Source organism: Boleophthalmus pectinirostris, unplaced genomic scaffold (assembly GCF_026225935.1).
Source record: "Boleophthalmus pectinirostris isolate CB_2022bp ecotype Guang Dong unplaced genomic scaffold, ASM2622593v1 HiC_scaffold_3, whole genome shotgun sequence".
NCBI lineage: Eukaryota > Metazoa > Chordata > Actinopteri > Gobiiformes > Gobiidae > Boleophthalmus > Boleophthalmus pectinirostris.
Window position 1 is genome coordinate 42663205 of NW_026571299.1, and position 13093 is coordinate 42676297.

General features: G+C 38.0%; 1 protein-coding gene across 1 annotated transcript in view; it reads left to right on the forward strand.

Annotated features, from left to right (window-relative positions):
• chl1b (cell adhesion molecule L1-like b) overlaps positions 1 to 13093 on the forward strand; it is a 106455-nt gene that overhangs the window by 77896 nt on the left and 15466 nt on the right. Inside the window, exons 19-23 of the mRNA XM_055160493.1 lie at positions 444 to 666; positions 2767 to 2882; positions 3941 to 4145; positions 4317 to 4439; positions 10530 to 10713. Coding sequence (XP_055016468.1) covers positions 444 to 666; positions 2767 to 2882; positions 3941 to 4145; positions 4317 to 4439; positions 10530 to 10713 — 851 coding nt within the window. The remainder of the gene's footprint in view (positions 1 to 443; positions 667 to 2766; positions 2883 to 3940; positions 4146 to 4316; positions 4440 to 10529; positions 10714 to 13093) is intronic.

Here is a 13093-nt window from a genome sequence, read left to right on the forward strand (position 1 = left end):
CCTCTTTAAGACGCAATATATTTGACTTCATTCTCCTCTGGCCTTATTATCCAGCTTCTCTGTCATCCTGCGCAGAATTCTAGATCTATGTGCTCCCCGTCTGCTAATGATTTGCTTTTGTATGTAATGGTTTCTCATCCCATTTCTCAGCAAAGGGCCGGCCTCTGTGGTGAGATAGATCTTTTCATCCACGATGCCTTTGCAAAGCCCGTATCAAAGCAGAGCCGGGCTGTAAGTCGGGGTCAATTGTTCCATTGTTTTACTAGATAGCGAGATAAAACGCTACTGTTCCAAACACAGTTCACTGGGTCTGCTTGTCACTTTAATCCCACAGAGGCGACCGCTGAAATACAACAGACGTCTTATGCAACTGTGGATGTCTCTATGAAACTTTCAGCTGTTGTTCCCTTTTTTACTATGTTTACCCTGTATTGTATCCGCAGCCTTTATTGCCCATAGAACACAACGGGCCCGGGTTGGAGTACAAGGTGAGCTATAGGCGGCAGGATATTGAGGAGGACTGGCATGAACACATGGTGAAGAGGCATTCCTTTTTGGTGAAGAACACGCCGACGTTTGTTCCGTATGAAATCAAGATCCAAGCCAAGAACAATCAGGGCTGGGGACCGGAGCCCAAGATTGTGACAGGATACTCAGGAGAGGACTGTATGTACCTTCTTCTGCTTTTATTATATTGCGTTCTAGTGTAATTGTCATGAAAAAATTGAAAAATAAACCGTCTAGATAAGCGTTTTCACTTTTTAGATCACTTTTTTTCTGGGGATCCATATTTTAAAAGTCGCAAACCTTCGCAACCCAAGTCAATAGACATTATACGTAAATCAACTGAACATTAATGAGGATATTTTATTGTTGACTGACTGATCATGTCTCTTTGAACAATTAGTATTACTCAAGTTTTAAACAATGAAAAACAGTAATTGAACTAGTAATAAAAGGATCTATAATCAGTGTTGGGAAGGTTCCTTTTCAAATGTATTCCCCTACAGATTACAGATTACATACACCAAAATGTAGTTTGTAACAGAATCCATTAAATTACTTAAAGTGAGTAACATAATCTGTGAATACTTTGGATTACTTGATGTTGTCATGCTTTTTAAAACTACATGAATGTAATAACACATCCTGAAAATTCTTGTTTGTTCTCTTCAAATTGTCTGTTGAGCCCAAATCTCCATGAACAGACTTTTGTTTTACTGTAGAGAAACAAAGACTAAGATGTTTTGTTTGTTTAAAGACAATAAAAAGACCAGTCTCTCCTTAACCAGATTAAAAATATTATTGATAGAGAAATTATTTCTATGAGATCACCTTTTAATTATGTCCACCTACTGTTGGGTGTCATATTGTTTAGTCCTGGTTTAATCCTGGTTTAATCCTGGTTTAGACCTGGTTTAGTCCTGGTTTAGTCCTGGTTTAATCCTGGTTTAGTCCTGGTTTAGTCCTGGTTTAGTCCTGGTTTAATCCTGGTTTAGTCCTGGTTTAGTCCTGGTTTAGTCTGGTTTAATTGTTAGTCCTGGTTTAGTCCTGGTTTGTTTAGACCTGGTTTATCCTGGTTTAATCCTGGTTTAGTCCTGGTTTAGACCTGGTTTTAGTCCTGGTTTAGACCTGGTTTAGTCCTGGTTTAATCCCTGTTTAAACCTGGTTTAGTCCTGGTTTAGCCCAAAATGTGAAAACCGGAAAATACCGCCGTGTAATCCATTTATTTCAACAAAGTAACTGTAATCCAATTACCACTCACTGAAACAGTAACTGTAACTGAATACAATTAACTCATAAATTTGTACTCTGATTACATAATACCGGTACATGTAATTTGTTACTCCCCAACACTGTCTATAAGTCGCCTATTTGGACATTAAATGTAACCCATTTCTTTTTCTTTTCAACATTTAATTGAACCAGCAAAACTGGAACAAAATTAAACTTATATTGCAGACCTACATGCAGATCATGACAAGGCGAACCCCCCCAAAAAATCTCTGATGGTCCCAACCCAGTCTTTGGGAAACAACGGTCTAGATGACTTAGGCAGTGGTGGTTTTCACTGAGCTGAACCATTTACTCTGTTTACTCTCTTGTATTGGTGGTTTTCAGATAGTACAGAGTAATGATGTCATGCTCCCAGATGGGGGACAAGAGTCAGTTTTCCCTATTGATTTCATTGTACTTTGCCATAAAGTATCCAAATGTTGAACCTGATCATTTCTATCAGTGACTAGACCCAAGAACTCACTGTATCACAGCAAAAATCTGCATTTCATCAATATTAGTTTTAGTCATCCACATTTGTATAGAATGTTGTTATTTCATCTGAAACCCAGCAATTCAAATGATGTGGTTTTGTGTACGCATAATGTGGATGTCAACAATACAAAGGTACAGTTTAAAAACTTGTATATGATAAACAATTTGCCCAATAATTGTAGAAGAAGCCAGTGTTCAAATTTCCAGAAATACTAGTAATTACAAAAGTCACCGTAACAAAGTGTACTTCCTGTTTAGCTTTCTTCTGGACATGCCCTCAAGAGTTCAACACAGGTCATAATCCGTACCCCACTTGTCTTGTCCGTGGTTTTAAAATATATATTTTAGCATGTAGTTTCCCTAGCAACAGTTTATTCCCAGTAAGATAACAGTAGCTTGGCAGTCAATGTAAATGTTGTGTTGCCATTCTTATTTTAGTCCAGTAATACTTCTTGTCCCACTTCTGGCAGTAAGATGTCCATTTGCCTTTTGCAGTTCCCTCCGCTGCTCCGGACGATGTTGGCGTAGAGGTGATGAACGGCTCAGTGGTCAAGGTTACCTGGGCGCCGGTGCACAAGGACAAGTTGCACGGACATCTGGGCGGCTACAGGGTAATGCCTCACAAACACACCTTTGGCTTTAGACACAGTTTAAAAGGAAGGGCCTGACCATGCGCCAAACATTTACTTCTTTCACCCCTCTGTACCTCCTTCACTTGGCCTGCTTAATGTTCTGCACACATAATTTAGTAGTTGACATTGGTTAAAGGAGACATATGTTTTTTTCTAGCATCTAAAAGTGGGTCCAGCTCTTCACAGTTGCATTTTTCACTAGCGAGCAGTGGGTTTTCATCTGTTTTTGTTGTTGAAAAATGGCTACACATTTCTGAATCCTACACGTATGACCCTAAGTCTGCAATTTACAGGGGACTAATGAGGTAAAAACTGAAATTTGGTTAGTCAAACACACATGGACCAGTCTTTGTGTAAACTAAGGGAACAATGTTATAACAAGGCTAAAAGTTTATTAAAATTTTGCATATGCCTGATTGGGAAAGATTAAAATGCAGATAATCTGTTGTGTGTAGTTGGAAGTTGAGAAGTTCCAATGATTAACTGGGGTAATTGAGATTAATCCACTATGTGTTTAACCATCTGGACTATATTTATCCATCAAAGAAATACTTAAAATATTTGTTTTTGAGTATATCAATTCCCAGCATGTCTTGTCAGAAAAATTGCTAGTTTGGGGAGTCAGCCCCTCCAACTTTCTGTTCAGGTGTGTTTGAGTGTGATCAGGCACACAGCACAAAGTTTCTCCAAAAGTTCTGTAGTCTTATCTGAACAAAAAAAAAAATGAAATGAGATACGCTTCAAAAGTTATATGCCCAAATATACCCATCATATAATTTTCAGTCATCTATAATTCAATCGAAATACATCTGAGAACTGTAATGAACCAATTCTTCCCTCTGCATGATTTCTGCAGATTGGGATTTAAAAACCAATGTACATTTTAAATGGCTTCCTTTCTCTTCCACAAGGCTGTATCGATCCAAAACAGACAGTCCACTGCAACATTTAACACTTTTTCTTTACTGTATAAATATTTTAAACTTTGCAGTCAGTCTGAGAATAACTTTTGCCTCTTTTTGCTCTCCCACCTTCAGATAAACTGGTGGCGTCTGCGCAGTCTGGTCGACTCAAAGAAACAACATGGGGACAAGCACACACTCACAGTCCCAGGGGAGAGGTCACACGCCACAGTACCTGGGCTCACCCCATTCTCCGAGTACAGCCTCATCGTCATGACCTTCAACGGGAGGGGCAACGGTCCCGGCAGCCACCCTGTCAACTTCAAAACCCCAGAGGGAGGTAGGAAAGCTGGCAAAAAAAAAAAAAAAAAAAAAAAAAAAAAACAGCATGGAGTGTATCGATTCACAACTTCTAAGGGGGCAATCTAATAATAGGAAAGTAGGGATCAGTGCTGCTGGTGAATGCTAGTACTTACTGTGTGTGTGTGTGTATTGTTTTCTTTTTCCACAGTCCCAGAGAAGAATCCCGTTTTCAGGGTCATGGATGTACAGAGGCACAGCGTGTCTTTGGCCTGGGCCCCGCCGCTGGAGCCCAATGGGATTCTCACTGGATACCTCCTGGAGTATCAGCTGAGTACGTGCTTGTGCTTTTATGCTGGATTTTCAGTGTTAACGTGTACGACACAAACGAGAACATGCATTTTTCGAATGCAGCTGTGATAGTGTCCGGGTTATTGTCATCTTGCAAGTACACTGTAAAATTAAAAGCACTCTACTTGTGGTTACATGGTATGAGGTTAAATGTATCTACTTTACATCAAATAATTATAGGGGTTGTATAGCATAGAACACCATGACAACAACAACATGCATTCTTACTGAGGCAAGATTGCCTCTCCATAGATCTGCTGTAGACAGTGTTGGGAAGGTTACTTTTAAAATGTACTCCCCTACAGATTACAGATTACATACCCCAAAATGTAGTTTGTAACGTAATCCATTAAATTACTTAAAGTGGGGAACGTAATCTGAATACTTTGGATTACTTCATTTGCTGTAGAGAAGCAAAGACCAGAATATCGTAACATAAGATGTTTTGTCTGATAAAAGAAAATAAAAAGCCCAGACTTTACTGAACCAAATTAAAAATATTATTGATAGAAGAGGAGGAGACACGTCCACACGGCATGATTTAGTCCTGTTGAATCCTGTTTGAGACCTGGTTTAGACCTGGTTTTAGTCTTGGTTTAGTCCTGGTTTAGTCCTGGTTTAGACCTGGTTTAGTTCTGGTTTAGTTCTAGTTTAGTCTCGGTTTAGTCCTGGTTTAGTCCTGGTTTAGACCTGGTTTAGACCTGGTTTAGACCTAGTTTAGTTCTAGTTTAGTCTTGGTTTAGACCTGGTTTAGACCTAGTTTAGTTCTAGTTTAGTCTTGGTTTAGACCTGGTTTAGTCCTGCTTTAGTCCTGGTTTAGTCCTGGTTCAGACCTGGTTTAGACCTAGTTTAGTTTTAGTTTAGTCTTGGTTTAGACCTGGTTTAGTCCTGGTTTAGTCCTACTTTAGTTGTGGTTTAGTCCTGGTTTGGACCTGGGTTTAGACCTGGTCTAGACCTGGTTTTAGTCCTGGTTTCAAGCAACAGAGACAAGCATCACTTGCTTGTCTCTGTTGAGCTAGATACGTTTGATGCCATATTGTGGAACATTCTAGGGAAAGTAATACTCTCTTTATAGACACAAGCAGATGGCAGACCCTCCACCAGTAATATTCCAAAATGCACCTTTAAGAACTGTACGTTTCATTACTGAATTTGTGTAGGGTAAATCTTACATTATTTTCCCAATTCTGGCCAAATTATCTCTGAGTGAAGATCATTTCTGAACTGAAGATTGCATTTAGATTTGATTTTCATAGGAATTCTTCACATACACAACTGCCTCTGACGGTAAACCGATGTACACCACTGCAGTCTTTCATGGGTGGGTGGATATATGGCTCATTGGGTTTGGTCTAACCTCTCAGACCCTGGGTGCAGCTGGGGAAATCAAGGTGGTCTGAGTTAGGGTGAGGTCACGCTGAGGTCACGGACGGGGTCGGAGCAAAACCACCAACTCATGTACACAAAGCCAGCAAAGGTGATGTCCACAGAGCTGTTTTGTGTTGTCTTCTGACCCTATCCCGTCTTCACCTCTGCTCTACTGGGACACCTTGCTCTTTGCTGTCCTTAAACACAAGTTCGAACAAAGCTAATGACTCCCAACTTCCAGCAGTATCTTAGCGGCACATTTCCTGGCTAATTGAGTTTGATTTGGCAACTGCACAAAAGGGCCAAGTGTCTAGCAGTCTTTTAGCCGAGGACGTTTTGATTGTGGCGCTGCAATAAAGCCGATGGAGCCTTTGAAGTGTGACTTTTTTTTTAAAGTTCCCTTGAAGCGAGTCATGTGCGAAATGTAGAGGATAATGCAACCAGCTGTCAGCGCGGGGTCTAAGCGGTGCGTTTGGAATCTCAAGATGTTGCACAGATGCTTCAGGGGTACGCCCACCACTACAACAGCCTTTAATGGGGCCTGTTTTGAAGATTTTTCTTTTTTTCTCCATTAAATAGTTAATAAATTGCAGTTGTATCCTTGCTTGTGACTTCCATTTAACTGGCTTTGCTTCTTTGCAATGAGGGTGAGAAATGCATGTTCTAGCTATGTTGGAACGTTAAAGGCACTGTTACAGATTTTTACTGTCTTTAAAACATGAAAAAGAGAAGTAGTTCATTTTAAAAGTTTGCAGTGGTCCAGAGTTATTCCTTATTTATTTTATGCGTTCAGAGCATTCACTGTGATGAGTTTATAAGCACTTTTCACTACTTTCAGATTATGAATTTATGATTTATGATCAGTGTTGGGAAGGTGTGGGAATGTATTCCCCTACAGATTACAGATTACATACCCCAAAATGTAGTTTGTAACGGAATCTATTAAATTACTTAAGGTGAGTAACGTAATCTGAATACTTTGGATTACTTGATATTGTCACGTTTTTTAAAACTACATGAATGTAACAAACACATCCTGAAAGTTCATGTTTGTTCAGTCTTTATTTGACCATATAAAAAATATTATTGATAAAGAAATGATTTTTATATGAGATCACTGCTGACTTCAGTTATGTCCACCTACTGTTAGTGTCATATTGTATTAGTTTAGTTCTGGTTTAGACCTGGTTTAGTCCTGGTTTTAGTTCTGGTTTAGTCCTGGTTTTAGTCCTGGTTTAGACCTGCTTTAGTCCTGGTTTAGTCCTGGTTTAGTCTTGGTTTAGTCCTGGTTTAGACCTGGTTTAGTCCAAAATGTGAAAACAGGAAATTACCGCCCTGTAATCCATTTATTTCAACAAAGTAACTGTAATCCAATTACCACTCACTGAAACAGTAACTGTAACTGAATACAATTACTCATAATTTGTACTCTGATTACATAACTCCAGTACATGTAATCTGTTACTCCCCAACACTGTTTATGATTATATATATGTTTTGACCTCAAGTACTGCTGATACAGTATAGACAAATTGTGCTCAAATACTTCATAAAAATCAGTTACAGGGTCTTTAAATATCTGCCGTATGAAATGTTTTATTTTTAGTTATAGTAACAAAAATCATTGCAATGTATAATGTTAGGAGACACTTCAATTCATATGCAAATGACCACAAAGGAGACGGAGTGAGAGTGGTCAACACTGTACTCACTGTTGGCCATTACTCTCCCTTTCAATGGTGTCTGCAATCCGATACAATAGATTCACTTTGGCTGCAGTTGTCCCCCAACGCAACTGTAGACATGCATTTAAAACAGTGATTGAATGTGACTGTAAACTCCTTTGACCCTTGCGCAATTATCTTGAAGTGTCTCTCTGTAGCACATAATTGCTTGGATCGACAATGTCCCTCAGTTGTAATTCAAATAAGTTGAATCCACCGTAGCTTGTAGTTGGCTCGCACTGATTTCAAATATTGTTGTGATGAGTGGGAGTTGGAAGTAACCTTGTTTTTTATTTCATTTTGCTTCTCTGCCATTTGAGTTGGCTGTCAGGTCATTGGCAGATCTTTGTTGGTCTGTTAGTACTGCACAAGGCCAGACGCTTTCAGCCCAGCAGCCCCGAAGCATTTGAAAATATTATGGCCTGCAAATTGCTTTAGGAGCCAAAGTGCACAGCTTTTACTGGTTTACCCTTTGAGACCATGTTGCCAACTGCCAAGCTTGGGCATTTTTGGAAAAGCAAGAAAATAGCTATGCATGTGATCCAACTACTGTACAGCTTCAGAATAGCAGAGTTAAATAATTCACCAGCAAACGGCCCTTTTTTGTCCTTGGGAACAAAACAACTACAAAGCATTGTGGTGTGATAACAGTGGGTAGTTTCTATGCAAAAAAAAAAAAAAAAAAAGCCAGGCAAAAACATATTTGTCTTTGTTGCGATGGCTTCCAAACAGCGAGATGTGGCACCTCTTTCATAGCAAAGGTCACCAGAACACCTGCTGTGTTTGTTTGTGCTGAAAAGAACATAAATGCCACCTCTCCACCAGCACTGACGCTTTAAGTAATAAAAATGACATCCTTTCACTACAGAGGCAGAGTGCAGCCCATACCATTTATCTCCAGTCTAGTACGCCGTGTGGGGTTAATGCATGTGACCCCTGCAAGTAGTATTGTATTTGACATTTTTACACTACGTCTTCAAGCGTGTAAACAGTATCCTTTTATTAGAGAAGATGTATATCATTACAATTTGTTATGTATTATCTTTAAGTTATATTTGAATGAGACAAAGAGATAAGAGATATTTCTGACAAAGCTGACATCTTCGTAATCCCTCCCATATGGAAAAGTTATAGACAAATCACACACCATTTGAACATTTTTTATCTGAATCCTAAAAGATTTGTATATGACAGTGAAAAAAAACACTTACAAGATCTTTGGTAAATATGTGCAGCATGAAACATATAAAACTTTGTAACCTGCAAGAGCTGAATATGACACTGATCCCACACACAATGTCCTCACAAGTGTTGGACAAAGGTCATTTAATTCATAGAAAAACAAGTGAAATGATGATTGTTTCCTTAAACTTGATTGCTGTGTGTGTGTGTGTGTGTGTGTGTGTGTGTTGTGCAGCATGGGGGTAAACACAGTAATGTAAATATTGCTTTACAACCTTAAAAAACATCTTCCACTGATATCACAGTGAACAAACATCAGGCTGTAAAAATATTTTTACTTTGCAAAATCCTAATTATTACAAAGGTCTATATTGACTTGTAATATTCCAAAAAGCAGCTATACACTTATGTTTTTTTCACATGCCTCAACTGACAAGACGTCATATCACTTACAAATACCAAGGTACTTGTAACTGTCCTCAATATCTGCTATTGTTCCTACTGAACTCAACAGCTGGTTACCTCTATTGATAAGTCACTGGATCCACATGATAGATCTGGGGTCAAATCCCCCTTCAGACTCTGATTGTTTTTTCTGCAACATATAATTAAAGAATACAAACATTACATGGAACATACAAAGAAAATGTAGTTTATCATGCACATTACCTGTAAATGTCCTGCAAAATGTTCACTTTATCTTTACTAGTTTTTCATAATATAGTTGTATGAGAAAAATGTAAAAGGGGGACATTTTCAGGAGTAAACCACACATGACACATATTAACCTTATATAAAGATTTACTACAAAGACACTGGTAAATTCTTATATTTTTTTCCAGTTTTTTTCCATATGGGCTCAGTTGTCCAGGTATACTCCATAGCATAAGAAAAATGCACTTCTGTCAACTGGACAGAAGTTTTAGAGTTAAGACATTTTGCTGCTCATCCAAGTGGCTTCTTCAGTTCTGGTCAGATTGCTGGTGGACACTGCATTATATCTGTTTGAAGGGAGGAGCTAACTACACTGAAACTAACCTATTTGTCTACAGTTTCTGTGCGTTAGTGTGTGTGAGTCATATTTTGCATAATCGTTCAGGGCCCTAATAGGTGTTCTTACACCTCTCACCTATTAGCATACAGGCTATCACTATTGTTTTCCTTGTTTTGATTTAGGAGTTATAAATAGGAGATAAATGATGTCTAAGACTCCCATTCTGGCACAAAGATGGATTGCCTTTCCTAACAAAACTGCCTCTTTAACTCCCCTCTCAACTAATGTATTTTCTTTTGCGCTATAGACAAAGCTGACATTAAAATCATCTCACATGAAGGAGGCAGTAGACCTTTAAAACTTGTCAAGATAAAAAACAAATAAAGCAAAATAAAAATATCTTTTTGCTGAACTCATATTTTACAGACATAATATTAAAGCACAGAATCCAATAAGAACATCTTCAATGTAATAGTCAATATATTGTGATAACAAACTGTATGCACAAAGAGTCTGGGAATATTTTTGTCGTGTAGACACTCAAAGTCGCTTAACATGCATTATTCAGTCACTGTCTCCACACACCCGGTGTTGGTAAGTGGTATGTAGCTATGGTCTTTTCAACTACCAGTCACACACTTGCACACTCATACATACACAACAGACCAGGGTGAAAAGTCTTGTCAAGGACATAGCAACACTGTAAGAATTCAGGTTAGTTTTTGTCTGTCATATTTTAACCTTTTACCTCTCCAAAGCCACTTCAGATACCGTTTATGTATTCATCAGAATTTTTCTTTTGCAGTAAACGACACAGAAGAAGCTGGCCCACTGCAGACAGTTGACATCAGCACCCCAGACACCACCAAATGGCTCTTACGGGACCTGGAGGCTGTGAGCAAATACAAGTTCTACCTGCGCTCCTGCACCACCATGGGCTGCGGTCCGGTCGTCAGCGAGGAGTGCACCACTACTCTCGAAGCAAGTGAGTGACAAGTGCAGCACAAAGCAATCGAGTCGGTGCAATAGGATTTAGATAGACTTTGGGTGCTTTCAAACAATGGGTTCACAGGCACAAGTTTAGAGGAGGTGAAATTGAACCCGAGTAAAAGCTGTCACGCTATTTTAAAGGGCTCGTATTACTATTTTCTAATCCCAGTTATGTTGTTTCCTCATCAAAAACATAACTGTATTTTTGTTTCATTCACACATTTTAACATGCAAAATCAGCATATTTAGACTCAATCAGAAAACATTCTGTTCCACCTTGTGTTGTCCTGTACAAGAAGTGCTCCACTGTGTTTTTAAACTCTTTACACCTTCACTAGAATAAAGGATGACCATGGATGCTTTCAGATCCGAAATGACCTATCTCTCCTGAACTTACTGTAAAAGGTAGCTGTTAACTTGAAAACTACCACTTAATGACATCACAAGGTGGAACAGCACACGTTGACTTTTTGAGATGTAGACAGACTAATAATATAGGGCTACTCGGAGTAACTGTAATGCAAAATGTAAAGGATTTCAGTGGTTTTCTGTCTAGGAAAAAAAAAAAAAAAACTACTGAAATCCTGAAAATGTGTACTCGATACGTATGTGTATTCTCAAATGTACTGTATGAATGTGTAACCTGACTGCCTCCCTTTTTAGTTACTAACTTATTATTTCTTTATTTTATACTTGTATGTGTATATGTAGGTATGTGTATGTATATGAGTATGTATATATGTATATGTATGTGTATATGTGTGTGTGTGTGTATATATATATATATATATATATATATATATATATATATATATATATATATGTATGTACCTGGTACACATTTTGTATATGTTGTATACGTACATATATAATCCTTTTCATTATTAAGTATCATCATCATTATTATTGCTATTATGTTATTTATTTTATTATTATTTAGTTATTTAGTTAATTTTTTATTTTTATTTTTTCCCTTTTTAAAAAAAAAACAAAAACTACTTTCTACGTTTATATTGAGTTTATGTGTGTGTGTGTGTACTCAAACACGTGTGGATGAAACAAAACACAATTCCAGGTATGTGTTGATGAGGTAACAATGGTATTACATGGCTTAAATTTCACAGGAATCCATTTTGTGTAATATAAGACCTTTAAAATGGCATCAAACGGGCGAGATATGATATACACCCAGGCAGCTTTTCATATCTCTGTGTAAGTAATTTTTTTAGTGGATAAACAATTTTATACGGACAAAGTAGGGGCTTTTCATTTGTCACTGTCATGGCCAGGCAAGTGCTTATTGATTGGACAGAGCCCAAGTTCAATGAAACAATCAGTTAAGAGAGAAAATTGCTTTGAGCAGGAGGAAACTGTGGCCTTTTGTGCTATACCGAAAAATTATGAATGAATCAAATCTAAGTGATGCTAATTCTGTGGTTTGTAGCATGTAAAATTCTGCACCATCACCTAACATGTATTGTCTTATTAAAAGGCAAAAACATTTTTATGTGTGCAACTTTCTGAATAGTCAATACTGGATGTATTTTAATTTGGACATATTCTCCGTACATACAGTAGTTATATAAACCAGCAGGATTTCTTGATTGTTCAAAATGAATGGCATATTTATAAAAACAGATCTAAGGCTCTAACACACCAGACAGCATATTTGCAATCACAGAAAAACATTTATTGGGTCTCAGTATTTATATATTGAAGAGAGAATAAATGAATACTTATAGCAAGGCTTCGCTTTTATGAACTGTATGAATGTGCTCACTTAAAATGGTATAATATTTAGTAAAAAGTGAAAAGCATATTTCTCATGTATTTTTTGCTTAACTGGCCAGTGATTTCAAGTTGGTCATAATAGCACCACTCTTATTGCTTTATATAGCATCATCGAACCACTTTCCCTGACCAACCTTGCCCGATGTGTCGTCTATAACTCTTTCACACTTGTGCACGGGTTTGGGCGGGGGAAACCAGACGCTTTATCTCCTGTGATGCTGGCTGTGAACTGTGGCTTGGCTAGTTCCAATAGTCACTGTGTCTTTGTCTGTGCCACTAAAATATACTGCTTTGATTTATTTTTCATTTGATTTATTTTTACAGCTCCCACTTTGGCTTCCACGCTTGGCACCAGTATGTAGAGTAGTAATAATGTACTAGACTAGTGGCATGCTTAACATTAGTTCTTGCAGACTTTCTAACCCAATAGTTGTAGTACATATTTTAGTAGCCTTTGAATTTGCCTGTTTAGAAATGTGCATGTGTTGCTGAGTATCCACTGTGAGAACTCAATAGGCCACTATAATGCCAGGGCCGGATTACAAACAGTGAGCTCCTCTGTGCATAATTGACCTTGTCTAATGTTTG